Source organism: Eubalaena glacialis, chromosome 8 (assembly GCF_028564815.1).
Source record: "Eubalaena glacialis isolate mEubGla1 chromosome 8, mEubGla1.1.hap2.+ XY, whole genome shotgun sequence".
NCBI classification, from domain to species: domain Eukaryota; kingdom Metazoa; phylum Chordata; class Mammalia; order Artiodactyla; family Balaenidae; genus Eubalaena; species Eubalaena glacialis.
In genome coordinates this window covers 71,018,863-71,038,371 of record NC_083723.1, presented here as the reverse complement: position 1 = coordinate 71,038,371, position 19,509 = coordinate 71,018,863, and the positions used below count along the sequence as shown (strand labels likewise).

At 36.1% G+C, this 19,509-nt stretch overlaps 1 protein-coding gene across 2 annotated transcripts in view; it reads left to right on the top strand.

The window, feature by feature from the left end:
* VPS50 (VPS50 subunit of EARP/GARPII complex) overlaps positions 1 to 19,509 on the top strand; it is a 130,134-nt gene that overhangs the window by 70,547 nt on the left and 40,078 nt on the right. For both annotated transcript variants that reach the window (XM_061197789.1, XM_061197788.1), the window contains 2 exons: positions 14,087 to 14,177; positions 16,713 to 16,889. In XM_061197789.1, coding sequence (XP_061053772.1) covers positions 14,087 to 14,177; positions 16,713 to 16,889 — 268 coding nt within the window. The remainder of the gene's footprint in view (positions 1 to 14,086; positions 14,178 to 16,712; positions 16,890 to 19,509) is intronic.

The following is a 19,509-nucleotide window of genomic DNA, read 5'->3' as shown; positions in this document are numbered from 1 at the left end:
TTAGATTGAAAAGAACGAATTCCTTGTACATACTTAATAAGCTGATAAAATAAAATATAGAAAATCTGAATAATCCTGTATCTTTCAAGAAATTGAATCTTTGCTTCAAAGCATTTCCATAAAGAAATCTCCAGGCCTGCTGCTGTCACTGGTCGATTCAGCTAAACATTTAAGGCAGAAGTAATATCAAGACAAACTCTTTCAGAGAACAGAAAAGGACGGAATGCTTTATAACTTATTTTATGAGGCCATCGTAGCACTGATACCAAAACATAACAAGTTCGTTACAAAAAAAAAAATTACAGGCTAGTACCTCTTAAGAACATAAATGTAAAAATCCTGAATAAAAGATTGGCAGATTACGTCCAGTGATATCTAAAAACAACAATACATCATGAATAGGCAGGGTTTATTGCAGGAAAACAAGGTTGGCTAAACATTTTTAAAATTAATAAATTTAATTTACTAATTAACAGCTACAGGAAAAATACCACATTGATCATTTTAATAGATGAAGAAAAAAATTTTGATGAAAATTCCACCCTAGTTCCTGATTTTAAGAAATCATGTCTGTAATTTTTACTTTCAATCTAGTTTTGCTTCTGACCTAATTTTAGTTTCAATCTTACACATAAAGTATGCCTCTTATAAACAGCATGTAGTCTTTTTTTGTTTTCTTGTTTTAAAATCCAATCTGACAATTTTTGTGTTTTGATTGAACTGTTTTTTTCGTTTTCATTTAATGTATTTATTGGCGTAGTTGGGTTTAAACCCATCATATTGCTGTTTGGTTTCTGAAAGTGTAGATAACTTTTTTCATTTATTTTTTTCTCTTTCTGCCTTCTTTTGGATTGATCATCTATGTTTTCAATGTTCATATTTTTTTTCTCAGCTTTAAAATGTATATTCTTATAGTGGTTACCATCAACATTCCAATATGCATTCCTGTTCTGTTCCAGTTGACCTTAAGTTAATATACTTCCAGAATAATGGGAGAACCAACTTTGTAACTCATTTACCTTCTCTTACCTTTTAATGTTTTCGTCATATACTTTTACTTTCTGTATTATTTTCTATACTTTTTATGGGTAGGAATAACTAAGCTTCAGTCTGTGAGTTGGTATCTTTTATCATCATAATAGTTTTATATTATTGTGTAATAGATTACCATGAGTTTAGCAGCTTAAAACAACACCCATTTATTATCTCACAGTTTTGTGGAAGTCTGGATCAGCTTGTCTAGGTTCTCAGCTTAGGTTTTCAGAGGGCCAAAATCAAGGTGCTGGTTGGGCTTTTATCTGAAGACTTTGAGGAAGAATCTGCATCTAAGCACATTCAGGACATTGGCAGAATTCAGTTCCTTGTGGTTTTAGGACTGAGGTTTCTGTTTTCTTGCTACCTGTCAGCTATGAAGTGTTCTCAGCTTCTAGAAGCTGCTCTCCGGTCCTTGTACCTGACCCCTTCCATTTTCAAAGCCAGCAATTCTCTCTGACTTCCCCTTCTGCTATCAGGAGGAGAAAAACTCTGCTTTAAAAGGGCTTATTCAGTTAGGTTTGTTCCACCTGGATAATTTCTGATTTGATTAACTCAAGGCACCTAATTGTAATCTTAATTATATCTGCAAAATCTCTTTTTTCCATATTTGGTAATGTAATCATGGGGGTGTTCTTCAACACATTTAGTCCTGGGAATTAGGGCAGACAATCTTGAGGGATTTTAGAGTGCATTTTAGAGTCATGCCTACCTCAATAATTGTTGTAATAATAGCTTTATTGAGATATAAGGCACATACCAAAAATGCCAAAAATTCATTCCTTTAAAGTATATAATTCAGCAACAACTGTCACCACTATCTAATTTCAGAATATTTTTATCACTGCAAAAAGAAACCCTGTATCAGTAAATTGCCACTCTTCTCCTGCAGCACCTGACAATCACTTATTTAGTTTTTGTCTCTATGTATTTGCCTGTATATGAACATTTCATATAAATGGAATCATACATTATGGCCTTTAGTGTTTGGCTTTCACTTAGCATAATATTTTTAAGGGTCATCCATTTTGGAGCATGTAACAGAACTTCTTTCTTTTTTATTGGTGAATAATATTCCATTGTATAGATATACCATATTTTGTTTATCCATTCCTCAGTTAATGGACATTTGGGTTGTTTTCGCTTTTTAGCTATGATGAATGATGCTGCTGTGAACGTTTGTGTATAAGTTTTTTTTTGTTTTTGTTTAAGCTATAAGGATTTATGGTACAACATGAGGAATATAGCCAATATTTTGTAGTAACTGTAAATGGAAACTAACCTTTAAAAATTATAAAAAAATTTTTTTAATTAAAAAAAAAACTTACTAAAAAAAATCACTCTCTTGTCTTCAACCAAAAAATTCTCTTCCCTCAACCAGTCAAAGGAACCACAATCCCACTGAAACTTCAAACAACAACAAATGCAAAAATAATCAGAATAAAAGTACACCTTTTCCCCAGATGAGAGATCCAACACAGTTTTCTTTTAACATCTTTATTGGAGTATAATTGCTTTGCTATGGTGTGTTAGTTTCTGCTGTACAACAAAGTGAATCAGCTAAATGCATACATATATCCCCATTTCCCCTCCCTCTTGCATCTCCCTCCCACCCTCCCTATCCCACCCCTTTTGGTGGTCACAAAGCAAGGAGCTGATCTCCCTGTGGTATGCAGCTGCTTCCCACTAACTATCCATTTTACATTTGGTAGTGTGTTATGTCAATGCTACTCTCTCACTTCATCCCAGCTTCCCCTTCCCCTTCCCCGTGTCCTCAAGTCCATTCTCTATGTCTGCATCTTTATTCCTGTGCTGCCCCTAGGTTCATCAGAACTGTTTTTTTTTTTTTAGATTCCATATATATGTGTTAGCATATGGTATTTGTTTTTCTCTTTCTGACTTTCTTCACTCTGTATGATAGACTCTAGGTCCATCCACCTCACTACAAATAACTCAATTTCGTTTCTTTTTATGGCTGAGTAATAGTCCATTGTATATATGTGCCACATCTTCTTTATCCATTCATCTGTCGATGGACACTTAGATTGCTTCCATGTCCTGGCTATTGTAAACAGAGCTGCAATGAATATTTTGGTACATGACTCTTTCTGAATTATGGTTTTCTCAGCGTATATGCCCAGTAGTGGGATTGCTGGGTCGTATGGTAGTTCTATTTTTAGTTTTTTAAGGAACCTCCATACTGTTCTCCATAGTGGCTGTATCAATTTACATTCCCACCAACAGTGCAAGAGTGTTCCCTTTTCTCCACACCCTCTCCAGCATTTATTGTTTCTAGATTTTTTGATGATGGCCATTCTGACCGGTGTGAGATGATACCTCATTGTAGTTTTGATTTGCATTTCTCTAATGATTAATGATGTTGAGCATTCTTTCATGTGTCTGTTGGCAATCTGTATCTCTTCTTTGGAGAAATGTCTATTTAGGTCTTCTGCCCATTTTTGGATTGGGTTGTTTGTTTTTTTGTTATTGAGCTGCATGAGCTGCTTGTAAATCTTGGAGATTAATCCTTTGTCCGTTGCTTCATTTGCAAATATTTTCTCCCATTCTGAGGGTTGTCTTTTGGTCTTGTTTATGGTTTCCTTTGCTGTGCAAAAGCTTTTAAGTTTCATTAGGTCCCATTTGTTTATTTGTGTTTTTATTTCCATTTCTCTAGGACCTGGGTCAAAAAGGATCTTGCTGTGACTTATGTCATACAGTGTTCTGCCTATGTTTTCCTCTAAGAGTTTGATAGTGTCTGGCCTTACACTTAGGTCTTTAATCCATTTTGAGTTTATTTTTGTGTATGGTGTTAGGGAGTGTTCTAATTTCATCCTTTTACATGTACCTGTCCAGTTTTCCCAGCACCACTTATTGAAGAGGCTGTCTTTTCTCCACTGTATATGCTTGCCTCCTTTATCAAAGATAAGGTGACCATATGTGCGTGGGCTTATCTCTGGGCTTTCTATCCTGTTCCATTGATCTATATTTCTGTTTTTGTGCCAGTACCAAACTGTCTTGATTACTGTAGCTTTGTAATATAGTCTGAAGTCAGGGAGCCTGATTCCTCCAGCTCCATTTTTCGTTCTCAAGATTGCTTTGGCTATTCGGGGTCTTTTGTGTTTCCATACAAATTGTGAAATTTTTTGTTCTAGTTCTGTGAAAAATGCCAGTGGTAGTTTGATAGGGATTGCATTGAATCTGTAGATTGCTTTGGGTAGCAGAGTCATTTTCACAATGTTGATTCTTCCAATCCAAGAACATGGTATATCTCTCCATCTATTTGTATCATCTTTAATTTCTTTCATCAGTGTCCTATAATTTTCTGCATACAGGTCTTTTGTCTCCTTAGGTAGGTTTATTCCTAGGTATTTTATTCTTTTTGTTGCAATGGTAAATGGGAGTGTTTTCTTAATTTCACTTTCAGATTTTTCATCATTAGTATACAGGAATGCAAGAGATTTCTGTGCATTAATTTTGTATCCTGCTACTTTACCAAATTCATTGATTAGCTCTAGTAGTTTTCTGGTAGCATCTTTTGGATTCTCTATGTATAGTATCATGTCATCTGCAAACAGTGACAGCTTTACTTCTTCTTTTCCGATTTGGATTCCTTTTATTTCTTTTTTGTCTCTGATTGCTGTGGCTAACACTTCCAAAACTATGTTGAATAATAGTGGTGAGAGTGGGCAACCTTGTCTTGTTCCTGATCTTAGTGGAAATGGTTTCAGTTTTTCACCATTGAGAACAATGTTGGCTGTGGGTTTGTCATATACGGCCTTTATTATGTTGAGGAAAGTTCCCTCTATGCCTACTTTCTGCAGGACTTTTATCATAAATGGGTGTTGAATTTTGTCAAAAGCTTTCTCTGCATCTATTGAGATGATCATATGGTTTTTCTCCTTCAATTTGTTAATATGATGTATCACGTTGATTGATTTGCGTATATTGAAGAATCCTTGCATTCCTGGAATAAACCCCACTTGATCATGGTGTATGATCCTTTTAATGTGCTGTTGGATTCTGTTTGCTAGTATTTTGTTGAGGATTTTTGCATCTATGTTCATCAGTGATATTGGCCTGTAGTTTTCTTTCTTTGTGACATCTTTGCCTGGTTTTGGTATCAGGGTGATGGTGGCCTCGTAGAATGAGTTTGGGAGTGTTCCTTCCTCTGCAATATTTTGGAAGAGTTTGAGAAGGATAGGTGTTAGCTCTTCTCTAAATGTTTGATAGAATTCGCCTGTGAAGCCATCTGGTCCTGGGCTTTTGTGTGTTGGAAGATTTTTAATCACAGTTTCAATTTCAGTGCTTGTGATTGGTCTGTTCATATTTTCTATTTCTTCCTGGTTCAGTCTCGGCAGGTTGTGCATTTCTAAGAATCTGTCCATTTCTTCCAGGTTGTCCATTTTATTAGCGTAGAGTTGCTTGTAGTAATCTCTTATGATCGTTTGTATTTCTGCAGTGTCAGTGGTTACTTCTCCTTTTTCATTTCTAATTCTATTAATTTGAGTCTTCTCCTTTTTTCTCTTGATGAGTCTGGCTAATGGTTTATCAATTTTGTTTATCTTCTCAAAGAACCAGCTTTTAGTTTCATTGATTTTTGCTATTGTTTCCTTCATTTCTTTTTCATTTATTTCTGATCTGATCTTTATGATTTCTTTCCTTCTGCTAGCTTTGGGGTTTTTTTGTTCTTCTTTCTCTAATTGCTTTAGGTGCAAGGTTAGGTTGTTTATTCGAGATGTTTCCTGTTTCTTGATGTAGGCTTGTATTGCTATAAACTTCCCTCTTAGAACTGCTTTTGCTGCATCCCATAGGTTTTGGATCGTCGTGTCTCCATTGTCTTTTGTTTCTAGGTATTTTTTGATTTCCCCTTTGATTTCTTCAGTGATCACTTCGTTATTAAGTAGTGTATTGTGTAGCCTCCATGTGTTTGTATTTTTTACAGATCTTTTCCTGTAATTGATATCTAGTCTCATAGCGTTGTGGTCGGAAAAGATACTTGATACGATTTCAATTTTTTTAAATTTACCAAGGCTTGATTTGTGACCCAAGATATGATCTATCCTGGAGAATGTTCCATGAGCACTTGAGAAAAATGTGTATTCTGTTGTTTTTGGGTGGAATGTCCTATAAATATCAATGAAGTCCATCTTGTTTAATGTATCATTTAAAGCTTGTGTTTCCTTATTTATTTTCATTTTGGATGATCTGTCCATTGGTGAAAGTGGGGTGTTAAAGTCCCCTACTATGATTGTGTTACTGTCGATTTCCCCTTTTATGGCTGTTAGTATTTGCCTTATGTATTGAGGTGCTCCTATGTTGGGTGCATAAATATTTACAATTGTTATACCTTCCTCTTGGATCGATCCCTTGATCATTATATAGTGTCCGTCTTTGTCTCTTGTAATTGTCTTTATTTTAAAGTCTATTTTGTCTGATATGAGAATTGCTACTCCAGCTTTCTTTTGATTTCCATTTGCATGGAATATCTTTTTCCATCCCCTCACTTTCAGTCTGTATGTGTCTCTAGGTCTGAAGTGGGTCTCTTGTAGACAGCATATATATGGGTCTTGTTTTTGTATCCATTCAGCCAGTCTGTGTCTTTTGGTTGGAGCATTTAATCCATTTACATTTAAGGTAATTATCGATATGTATGTTCCTATTCCCATTTTCTTAAATGTTTTGGGTTTGTTATTGTAGGTGTTTTCCTTCTCTTGTGTTTCTTGCCTAGAGAAGTTCCTTTAGCATTTGTTGTAAAGCTGGTTTGGTGGTGCTGAACTCTCTCAGCTTTTGCTTGTCTGTAAAGGTTTTAATTTCTCCATCAAATCTGAATGAGATCCTTGCTGGGTAGAGTAATCTTGGTTGTAGGTTTTTCTCCTTCATCACTTTAAGTATATCCTGCCACTCCCTTCTGGCTTGCAGCGTTTCTGCTGAAAGATCAGCTGTTAACCTTATGGGGATGCCCTTGTGTGTTATCTGTTGTTTTTCCCTTGCTGCTTTTAATATGTTTTCTTTATATTTAATTTTTGATAGTTTGATTAATATGTGTCTTGGTGTGTTTCTCCTTGGATTTATCCTGTATGGGACTCTCTGTGCTTCCAGGACTTGATTAACTATTTCCTTTCCCATATTAGGGAAGTTTTCAACTATAATCTCTTCAAATATTTTCTCAGTCCCTTTCTTTTTCTCTTCTTCTTCTGGGACCCCTATAATTCGAATGTTGGTGCGTTTAATGTTGTCCCAGAGGTCTCTGAGACTGTCCTCAGTTCTTTTCATTCTTTTTTCTTTATTCTGCTCTGCAGTAGTTATTTCCACCATTTTATCTTCCAGGTCACTTATCCGTTCTTCTGCCTCAGTTATTCTGCTATTGATCCCATCTAGAGTATTTTTAATTTCATTTATTGTGCTTGTCATCGTTTCTTGGTTCCTCTTTAGTTCTTCTACGTCCTTGTTAAATGTTTCTTGCATTTTGTCTATTCTATTTCCAAGACTTTGGATCATCCTTACTATCATTATTCTGAATTCTTTTTCAGGTAGACTACCTATTTTGTTGGAAGATTTTTAATCGCAGCCTCAATTTCAGTGCTTGTGATTGGTCTGTTTATATTTTGTATTTCTTCCTGGTTCAGTCTCAGAAGGTTGTGCTTTTCTAAGAATTTGTCCATTTCTTCCAGGTTGTCCATTTTATCAGCATATAGATGCTTGTAGTAATCTCTCATGATTCTTTTTATTTCTGCAGTGTCAGGTGTTACTTCTCCTTTTTCATTTCTAATTCTGTTGATTTGAGTCTTCTCCCTTTTTTCCTTGATGAGTCTGGCTAATGGTTTTTCAGTTTTGTTTACCTTCTCAAAGAACCAGCTTTTAGTTTTATTGGTCTTTACTATTGTTTCCTTCATTTCTTTTTCATTTATTTCTGATCTGATCTTTATGATTTCTTTCCTTCTGCTAACTTCAGGGTTTTTTTGTTCTTCTTTCTCTAATTTCTTTAGTTGTAAGGTTAGGTTGTTTATTTGACATTTTTCTTGTTTCTTGAAGTAGGATTGTATTGCTGTAAACTTCCCTCTTAGAACTGCTTTTGCCGCATCCCATAAGTTTTGCGTTGTCTTGTTTTCATTGTCATTTGTTTCGAGGTATTTTTGATTTCCTCTTTGATTTCTTCAGTGATCTCTTGGTTATTTAGTAGCATGTTGTTTAGCCTCCATGTGTTTGCATTTTTTACAGTTTTTTTCCTGTAATTGATATCTAGTGTCATAGCGTGGTGGTCGGAAAAGATACTTGATATTATTTCAATTTTCTTAAATTTACCAAGGCTTGATTTGTGACCCAAGATATGGTCTATCTTGGGAATGTTCCATGAGCACTTGAGGAGAAAGTGTATTCTGTTGTTTTTGGATGGAATGTCCTATAAATATCAATTAAGTCCATCTTGTTTAATGTGTCATTTAAAGCTTGTGTTTCCTTATTTATTTTTATTTTGGATGATCTGTGCATTGGTGAAAGTGGGGTGTTAAAGTACCCTACTATGATTATGTTACTGTCGATTTCCGCTTTTATGGCTGTTAGCATTTGCCTTATGTACTGAGGTGCTCCTATGTTGGGTGCATAAATATTTACAGTTGTTATATCTTCTTCTTGGATTGACCCCTTAATCATTATGTAGTGTTCTTCTTTTTCTCTTGTAATAGTCTTTGTTTTAAAGTCTATTTTGTCTGATATGAGAATTGCTACTCCAGCTTTCTTTTGATTTCCATTTGCATGGAGTATCTTTTTCCATCCCCTCACTTTCAGTCAGTATGTGTCCCTAGGTCTGAAGTGGGTTTCTTGTAGACAGCATATATATGGGTCTTGTTTTTGTATCCATTTAGCCAGTCTGTATCTTTTGGTTGGAGGATTTATTTTATTTATTTATTTTCATAAATTTAGTTATTTTATTTATTTATTTTTGGCTGCATTGGGTCTTCATTGCAGTGCATGGACTTCTTATTGCGGTGGCTTCTCTTGTTGTGGAGCATGGGCTCTAGGCATGCGGGCTTCAGTTGTTGTGACACGCAGACTCAGTGGTTGTGGCTCGCGAGCTCTAGAGCGCAGGCTCAGTAGTTGTGGCACACGGGCTTATTTGCTTCGCGGCATGTGGGATCTTTCTGGACCAAGGCTTGAACCTGTGTCCCCTGCATTGGCAAGCAGATTCCTAACCACTGCGCCACCAGGGAAGCCCTGTTTGGAGTATGTAATGCATTTACATTTAAGGTAATTATCAATATGTATGTTCCTATTACCATTTTCTTAATTGTTTTGGGTTTGTTTTTGTAGGTCTTTTCCTTCTCTCGTGTCTCCTACCTAGAGAAGTTCCTTTAGCATTTGTTGTGAAGCTGGTTTGGTGGTGCTCAATTGTCTTAACTTTTGCTCTTCTGTAAAGGTTTTAATTTCTCCATCAAATCTGAATGAGATCCTTGCTGGGTAGAGTAATCTTGGTTGTAGGTTTTTCCCTTTCATCACTTTAAATGTGTCCTGCCACTCCCTTCTGGCTTGCAGAGTTTCTGCTGAAAGATCAGCTGTTAACCTTATGGGGATCCCCTTGTATGTTATTTGTTGCTTTTCGCTTGCTGCTTTTAATATTTTTTCTTTGTTTAATTTTTTTATTTTTTGATTTATATGTGTCTCGGTGTGTTTCTCTTTGGGTGTATACTGTATGGGACTCTGTGCTTCCTGGACTTGATTGACTATTTCCTTTCCCGTGATATGGAAGTTTTCAACTATAATCTCTTCAAATATTTTCTCAGACCCTTTCTTTTTCTCTTCTTCTTCTGAGACCCCTATAATTCGAATATTGGTGCGTTTAACATTGTCCCAGAGGTCTCTGAGACTGTCCTCAATTCTTTTCATTCTTTTTTCTTTATTCTGTTCCCTGGTTGTTATTTCCACCATTTTATCTTACAGCTCACTTATCTTTTCTTCTGCCTCAGTTATTCTGCTATTGATTCCTTCTAGAGTATTTTTAAGTTAAGTTATTGTGTTGTTCATCACTGTTTGTTTGCTTAGTTCTTCTAGATCCTTGTTAAATGTTTCTTGTATTTTCTCAGTTCCGTTTCCGAGAGTTTGGATCATCTTTATCATTACTCTGAATTCTTTTTCAGATAGGTTGCCTATTTCATTTTCATTTATTTGGTCTTGTAGGTTTTTACTTTGCTCCTTTGTCTGTAACGTATTTTTTTGTCATTTCATTTTGTTTTTTTTTAATGGGTGGGGCTGTATTCCAGTCTTACTGATTGCTTGGTCTGAGGCGTCCAGCACTGGAGTTTGCAGGCAGTTGGATAGAGCTGGGTCTTTGTGCTGAGAGGAGGCCTCACTCTGATTAATGTTCCTTGGGGTCTGAGGTTCTCTGTTAGTCCAGTGGTTTGGACTCAGAGCTCCCACCATAGGAGCTTGGGCCCGACCTCCAGCCTGGGAGCCAAGATCCTGTAAGCCGCATGGCGTGGCAAAAAGAAAAGAAAAAAAGGAGCAGTACAATATCAAAGAATAAAAAACAAAATAAAATTAGAAAGATAAAAAATATTATGAAAAAGAAAAATATAATTGAAACAACTGCAGTAAGGTAAAATAAAACCACAACAGAAAAAAGAAAAAAAAAGCGGGGGGGGGGGGGGGCGGTGCAGGGGTGAACAAGCCAAAAGGAGAGAACAATAACAAAGTATAAAGAATAAAATAAAATTAGAAAAATAAAAGATTTATTAGGAATAATAAAAATATAAATGAATCAAGAACAATGAATCAACAAGGTAAAACAGAACCCCAATCTAAAAGAGGAAAAAAGGAAAAAAAAGCCTTGGCTATGGGAGTGGAACTCAGGCAGGGGTGGGTATTTACAGTGGGGTGGGACCTAGGCAGGTGGGGGGGTTGACGTTTGAGTGTAGGGCGGGGCCTCTGCTTAGGATCTGCGGGGAAGGGGAGAGGCAGCACGTGGAAAGGAGGGCCTCTGCAGTGTGGAGTTCCAGAGTTTGGAGGTAAGGCCCTGCGTGAGGGTGTGTGGGTGGGGTTTAGGCCCAGCGCATTGGAGGGGGTCTCAGAGGGGGTCTCCGAGTGTAGAGGTAGGGCCCTGGGTATGGGTGTAAGGGTGGGGCTTGGGCTCTGCATGGCAGGAGGGAGGCTCCAAGGGCACAGGATTAAGCCCGGGGGCCCAACAGGCTTCCCAGTGCCTAAGTGGACAGGAAAAGCTGTGGCCCCGTTCCCTTCCGTTCCTCCACGCTCCCCCCACAATACCTGTCTCCCCCAGGGTCTCCCCCATTGCTGCTGGACCCCTAACTGTGGGTGGGTCCTGCTGGGTGTAGGAACTCCTCCCCTCCCCCAGCCACCCCTCAGGGGTGCCGGTCCTAGAGGTCTGGCCTTTACTTTTGCTCCCCGTTCCCTCCCCCCCCACTCCCTCAGGACCTGCACGGCTGGAGGGGGCCTCGGTGGGCAGAGGATCAGGCCCAGGATCTCAGCAGGCTCCCGGGGGCCCAAGTGGGCAGGGGAAACCTGGCCACGCTCCCTTTTGCTCCTTTGTCCTCCTGGTGGTCCCCCAATTTCCCCCTTCGGGTGTGAGATCCCTTTCTCTCCCCCAGCTGCCCTTCAGGGGTGCCAGTCCCGTCCCACCTCCACTTCCCTTCCCCTTCACCCCCCCATGTCCCATGTCCTACCTGGTCACTGGGGGTTCCTCCCATCCCCTTAGGTGTCCGTGGTCCCCCACCGGTGCCTGGTAGGTGCCCTAGTTGTGCGGACACACGAATCCATGTCCTCCTAGTCTGACATCTTGACTCCGCCCCCTTGTGTATAAGTTTTTGCATAGACATATATTATCAGTTCTTTGGGTATGTACCTGGGAGTGTTTGGTAGTCTGACAAGTAATTTCCCTGTTCCCCTCCTCCCCACTCCCCACCCCCACAAAAAAATCAGGTCCTAATACCTGGAAACTGTAAATGTTACTTTATTTGGAAAAAGTGTTTTGTAGATGTGACTAAATTAATGGTCTTGTGATGAGGAGATTATCTTGGATTATCTGGATGGGCCCTAAATGCCATCACAGTTAAGGGAGACAGAAGGGGACTTGATATAGACACAAAGGAAAAGACATACACACATGCAGGAGAAAGTTATGTGAAGACAGGCAGAGATTGGAGTGCTGTGGCCACTAGCCAAGGAATGGCAGCAACCACCGTGAATTGGAAGAGGCAAGGAACAGATTCTCCTCTAGAGTTTCTGGAGAGAGTGTATCCCTGCTGACAGCTTGATTTCAACCTTGTGATTTCAGACTTCTGGGCTCCAGAATTGTGAGAGTATAAATTTCTGTTGTTATAAGTCACCCAGTTTTTGTTAATTTGTTATAGCAGCCACAGGAGACCAATATAGAGTGAAATTGGTGGGTAATATGGTAACTCTATGTTTAATATTTTGAGGAACTACCAAAGTTTCCCAAAGTGGCTGCACCATTTTATGTTTCCACCAGCACTATATAAGGGTTCTAATTTCTCCAAATCCTTGCTAGTACCTGTTACTGTCTCTTTGATTATAGCTATCCTGGTGGTTGTGAAGTGGTACCTCATTATGGTTTGGATTTATATTTCCCTGATGAGTGACGATGTTCAGCATCTTTTTATGCGCTTACTGGTCATTTATAGATCTTCTTTGCAAAAGGTCTGTTCAAAGCCTTTGCCCATTGAAAAATTGGGTTATTTATCTTTTTATTGTAGAATTCTAAGAGTTGTAAACTTTATCGTTTTAGTTCTTACATTAAATCTGTGATTCATTTTAGTTAATTTTTGTATATGGTGATAGGTATGGGGACAGTCACTTTTGCCAAATTCTCAGTCATTACCTACCTCTTCAAATATTGCTTTTGCTCTCTCTCTCGCCTCTCCATACAGTTGCATGCATACTAGATGTTTTGACTGTGTCTCACATATCTCTTACGATCTTTTCTCTTTCTTCCATTTTTCTTTTTCCATTTGTCCTTCAGTTTGGATATTTTCTGTTGCACTGTCTTCGAGTTCATTAATCCTGTCTTCTGCTGTTTGACTTACCCAATCAGTTTTTAATTTGAGGTATTGTATTTTTTTGGTTATAGAACATTTGTTTGATTCTTTTTTGTTTTTATTATTACAATGCTTTAAAATTTTCATTTCTGTCCATTTTGTGCATCTTTTTCTCTATTTTATTTAACTTATTTATAGTAGTTATCTTAAAGTCCTTGTCTGTTAACTCTAATATTTGGAGCAATTTCTGCTTTTCACAGATTTTACCATTTATTCCCTCTTTACTTTAGAACCTGTGGATTTAAAAAAATCTAGATTTTGTTTTTAGCCTGATTTTAGTAACAACAATGAGGCTTGTTGCAGGAAGAAGGAAGAATAGGGCAGACCCTGGCCCTTTGTTTCCTGCGTTAACAGGAAGGAAGTATTTGTTTTTCTGGAATTGCTCATGTAATGTACTGATTACTCAGGAGAGACAGTAAGAGCAATAGCATTAAAGAAAGAAGAAATCAGTATGACATGTGACTACTTGCTAATTTAAGTGCCATACTTGCTAATTTAATTGGTAAATGCTGTGTGGAGATAGATAGGCCCTGAGCTAAAATATATTTAGATAGTGATAATCAACTTGATCTTTTGGCTTAGTAAGAATGATTAAGATCTATGCTTTTTAGCATAAAACATTTATTAACGTTTGTGGTTTTATAAACCCTATAAATTATTTCTTGTTTTTTTTTGGCACTAATATGTGATTAGCTAAGGATGTCTTAAGTACATGAGTTGGTGAGTAGCTTTTAGTTTAGTCCCTTAATAAAAATATCATTTCCTATGCATTCATTATCTTTGCAATATAGTAAATATTTGTGGTTTTTCTCTTACGGATGATAAGATATTAACAAGTATGTAAAAGTAAATGTGTTTACTGCGTTGGTCTGAATGGGTTTTCAAAGTTGATTATGATCATGATGATAACTCTGTAATAGTTTTTGTTATATTAATTCTTGTGTGCAGTGTACTTTTCTTATTTTTTGGAGTATTCATTTTCTTTTTTTAAGAACACGGCTTGATGAACTGAGAATGTTTCTAGAAAATGAGACCTGGGAACTTTGTCCTGTTAAGTCAAATTTCAGCATCTTGCAACTTCATGTAAGTTTAAGAGCAAATAAATCAGTCTTTTATGTAGTCATCTTTAAAAGCAAACCATATATATGGAAACATTTATAAAATAATTAAATTAAGAAATAGTGCCTTTCCTTTTTTCCTTAAAAGTGATTAATAATAAACCTCTTTTACAAGGTGATACTTTAATGGATGTCATAATCTGTCTCTTTTTACAAATTCATTTTATACACTTGAGGAAAACTCCTTTGCCTGAAAAGAGTCACAATTAAAATAATTTGTTTTCTTTAGATTTCAGAAGAGGGTCTACTGCTTCATTTAAATTTTGCAGAAAAATCAGTTATATTTTGATGGTCTTTAATGAAAATGCTTATATTTGCAGAATATTTGTCATTTCTTAAAGGGTCTAATAGGTTCTGAATTTATGCTGCAACTCATAAATTTGTCTGTAATGAGAAAATGCCTCAGAAATAAAAGAGGCACTTATTAAAAAAAAACACAACTAATTTTTATTAGTTAATTGATTCCTTGAATCCTATAATGTAATATGTGAAAATATCTTTATTTTTTTTTTCTCTTGGTTGAAACATATTATAGATAAATATTTCTTGTGTGGTAGACCATGTCCTATCTGACAAATATCAAATATCAGAATACAGTATATAAATTTAGATCCCTGTTTAGAAGGTCGAGTGTGTAGTTTTTGCCTTTAGAAGAAATGGCTTTCTAGAAAGAATTTTCTTATTCCTGGATAAATGTAAAGAATACATGATTAAAAGGTTTTTTAAAGGGACAGTGTTTATGCTCATATTGTATAATAGCTTACTTCTCATCCAGGTTTATCATATTACTTTCCTAATGTGGAAATATTAAATACACTGAAACATGTTGATTAATAAATGCTTTAAAGACAATGAAATTAATATTAATTTTAACATTATTTTAGAGTTATTAAATTAAGATGATTCCTTAACATTATTTAGAATTCCAGCATTGATTTTAGAATCTCTATTTAAATACTTTTATTTGAATTTGTATTTAACCGTCAGTTTGTGTGTGTGTGTGTGTGTGTGTGTGTGTGGTGCATGCATATATAAACTTGCTGTAATTAGAAAACAACTTTTTTACAAGGTACGTTGAAACATTTCCATCCAAGTGAGCATTATATCCTTTAAAGTGTTTACCTTGAAGTTTCAGTTATGTAAGATGAGTAAGTTCTGGAGATCTATGGTACAACATTTTGCCTGTAGTTAACAATACTGTACTGTGCACTTAAAATTTTTTTAATGGTAGATCTCATGTTGTAACCACAGTGGGGGAAAAAAGTAATTACATTGAAAACTATTTACAGCTGAGATAGTGTTCATTTGACACATGTATTCCTGTAGATTTTGTTTTAAAAAATTTTTGTCTTATTAATTTATAGTCACCCCTTGTTTAGAATTTTAAAAATAATGGCCTGATTTTTAAGCATTATTGTGGATCTGATTTAATGTATAGCTGCAATTTAAAAAGAAAATAAACACATCATTTGAAACTTAGTAAACCAATATAATTTTAAAGAAGATTATCTCTGAATATGAAAAATTTTAAATTGGGGAATAATATTAAAATGATTAAAAGGTATAAGAAAAATGTGTACTAAATTTTTGTTAAAAATCATTAAATCAAGAGTTTTGTAATTCGAAAGAAGTTTAGCCATTATTCCATCTCTTCCTCTAATTAGCTGTGTAATCTTGAACTTGGACCTGAATCCCTCTGGACTGCCTCAGTTTCCTCATCCGAGAAGTGTGTGATTTGGACTGGGTGCTACAACTCCGTAGCTTTAGTGTTTGTGATTCTTTCATCTAGATCGACCCTTTCATTTTACAGATGAGGAAATGGAGGCATAGGGAATCAGGGGACATTCCCAATGTTATATAGGAAGTTAATGGAATATAATGGATTAAAGTCAAGCTAGGACTAGAAGATGTATCATCTGACCTCAGCATGTATTTGTGTTGTCTGCTTCTTGGTATATGAAGAAAAAGAAATGAAAGTTTATAGACATCAATATAACAAAGAAAGGTATATCTTTTATGCTTGAATTTCCATGTATTCACGTAGAGTATCTCAAATGGTGCAAGCTATTTGACTTAACAACAATTAGTTTTTATGAATGACTTTATTAAAACTGTACTCTACTAGGACTTTTGCTGTTATGTAAAAATTTTTAGAATTATCATTCAAATTGAAGTTATTTAAAAAAATTTTCTGTGCAGTTCCATAAAGTAAGTCAAAAGCAGCTTGATGCAGATAACACTGTTTTAAGTGACATCGGCGACTGAGTTGTCTTTAGGAAAACCTTTGAACATGTATGTCCAAGTTTGTGCTTTCAGATAACTTGCAAGATTTAAAAATGAATAACCTAAAAAAAAAAAAAAAAGAATAACCTAAAGAATCAGGATTGTTTTCTTTACTAACTACATCTGCATTGATGGAATATGTTTATGTACTTGAATTTTATTGCTGTTGCTAAAAGGGATCTGGCTCCTTTTTGTTTTTTTTTTTTTAAACATCTAGGAATTTAAATTCATGGAACAGTCACGTTCCCCATCAGTTTCACCCAGTAAGCAGCCATCCTCAACTTCCTCAAAAATGGTAACCTTGTTTGAGCAGTACTGTAGTGGTGGGAATCCATTTGAAATTCAGGCTGACCACAAAGATGAAGAAACAGAAGACGTCCTGGCTTCTAATGGGGTATGTGGTGTTTTTTAAAACATACTGTGGAACATTAGTGGGATTTTCTTATTGAGCGTGTTGTACCCAATGAGCAAGGTAATTGACTAGATTTATTCATACATTTACCACCCACCTTCCTACCTATATACTTAGACACCTGTAATACTACTTGTACAGGTAATGAATGGCTTTCCAGTATGCTTTGTTGACATTGTCCTTTTGAATGATAAGTTTTGCCTTTATGTTTATTTTATGTTGTTATTAGATTACTTTATGTTCTTACCAGATTACTAATTGAGTAGGAGCATAGTTTATTCACTGCATAGTTATATGATTTATTGGATAGACAGATGTATGAAGGAATAGATCATCTGCACTTTTTTCTCAATGCCACTTGTTGGGTAACTAAGGAAGTCATTTTGTTCCATGTCCCCTTAACTGAAACAGGGTAATGTCTTGTTTAATTACCTAGCAGGGATATTTTGAGGATTTAGGAATACAATGTTTTAACAGCACTCTGAGCAGCTCAGAAAACAATATAAACTAGAAGTAATGTGAGTTAATGGAAAGGTTTGCAGGCAGATGAATGAATATGACCTTTATTATTGATTAGCTGTGTGGATCTTGGCAAGTTATTGTGATTTTGTGACCCTCAGTTTCCCCATATTTACAATGAGGAAATACTTCACAGTTACCTATAGGGCGTTTTTACAGTATTTAATTTCCAGAGGGACTAGGTATAATTTTTATTTTAGATTTGATGAAGTTGAAGTGAAAACTGTTTGGGTTTGACAAAAATCTGTTGAATTTGTCTCCATATTTTTGGTTTGTTTTTGTTATTAAGTGAGGATATAATTTAAAAAATATTGTCATGAAAATATACCACTATCAAGTTTTATCATGAAGTAGAAGTTATTCCATAGAGAACCATATTTAAAATTATAATTTAGTGATTCTTTGTGACATTTTGCCTCTATAAAGTAGACTAAACTGAAAAGAATTAAGTCATTCCAATATTTTTGAAATAATATATCCCTCTGCACTGGTGATTTGTTAATTTAAATCTCGCATAGCATTTGATTCTCATTATTTCTGGCAGTTGTGTTCAATAAAGTAAGCACGAACTCTGAATTAACAAATACAGAACCGTTGTTCTTAAGCAAAATATGGAATTAAGTATCTGCAAGCCTCTGGTCACAGCATTTTCACCAACTGGTCAATGCACAACCTTGTTTTACATGTGTTTTTCCTTAAAGACACCTAATTTAATATAGTGTTGATTCATTAACATTGAACACATGACAAACAGCACTGTAACTCATGCCTGAGTGAAGCTTATCTAACATACATATTTTTACCTTAAGGCACATTACAGTCTTCTCGCACTTCTCGCACTAGACGGCACTTTAGTACTATGATTGGGGGGCATTCTGAACAGTGAAATCACCAGCAAAAAGTACAAAAATTTTAAGAATGTGACACTAAATAGACTTTGAAAAGGGCACTTATTTACAGCAGGAGGGCTGAAATAAGAAGGTAGAGTGTCGCCTTGCTTGCTCTTAGCTGGGAGCATGTATGTAGGGTGACTCAAAAGTGTTTGCCACTCCACATGGCACACATCCGTGAATGACCAAAGAGTGTCATGAAGTATTGATGTTGGGGTTACAAATTTTATCGAGTAGGGAAATCTGCAAATAAAGAATCCTTGAAAATGAGGATCTGTTGTACTGTGGAACCTGACCCTAGTTTGTGTAGAACACCTTTCTGAATGTCACCAGGATCACATTGTGTACAAGTGGGGGAGAATGTCTCTAATGTTTGTAGTTATTAATGTGTGATCTAATCTTCACAGGTACAGCATAGGTCCTGAGGGTCAGGGTCCACATCTTAAAACAGCCTGTCGTAATGCTTTAGACTCTTAAAAAATAGTTGTTGAATTAGGGGACTGACTTCTTCCCTTATTGTCATTATACTGGTCTCCTCAACTGGCATATGGGGACAAAACTTCCTCATAGAATTGTTTTGAAGATTCAGTGAGACAATTTATGGAAGCACTTAGCCCAGTACTTGGTTGAAACTCAATAAATGTTAGCCATTATTTAATCATATTAGTTTATAATACTAATCAGCAATGATGATGGTGATACTGCCACTGCTTCCTTTGTTGTGCATGGACTCCACTGTCTTCTCCCATGCCGGCACTGGGCCATGGTGCCAAAAAGATGATGAGAAGGCACTCTTCCTCTCAAGAGCAAATCCACCATTTTTGTCCTTGTTCTCAGTAGTCCATAGGTGCTAAGCCTAATTTTCTAAGTTGCCCTTGGAATTAAATCTCATCATAATGAATTAGATAGAATATTAGCATGTGTGTTGTGTTTATTAAGCTGACTTAATACTTCCAGAGTACCAGAATTGTATTCTCAAGCTTTTTATAATGAACTAGCAAAATGGAAATAAATAGGATGAAACCACTTGAAGGAAGAGTTTTTTTAATCAAATAAACACTCTTTTCCTCTTCTAAGGTCTAGCAGGGTATGTGTTTGTTTTCATTTGTTTATATGGAGATTCTTTTGGGCATTTATAAGCTTTTGAAATATAATGTTTGTATTTTCTTTTGAGCTGGTTAAGGTAGGATGAT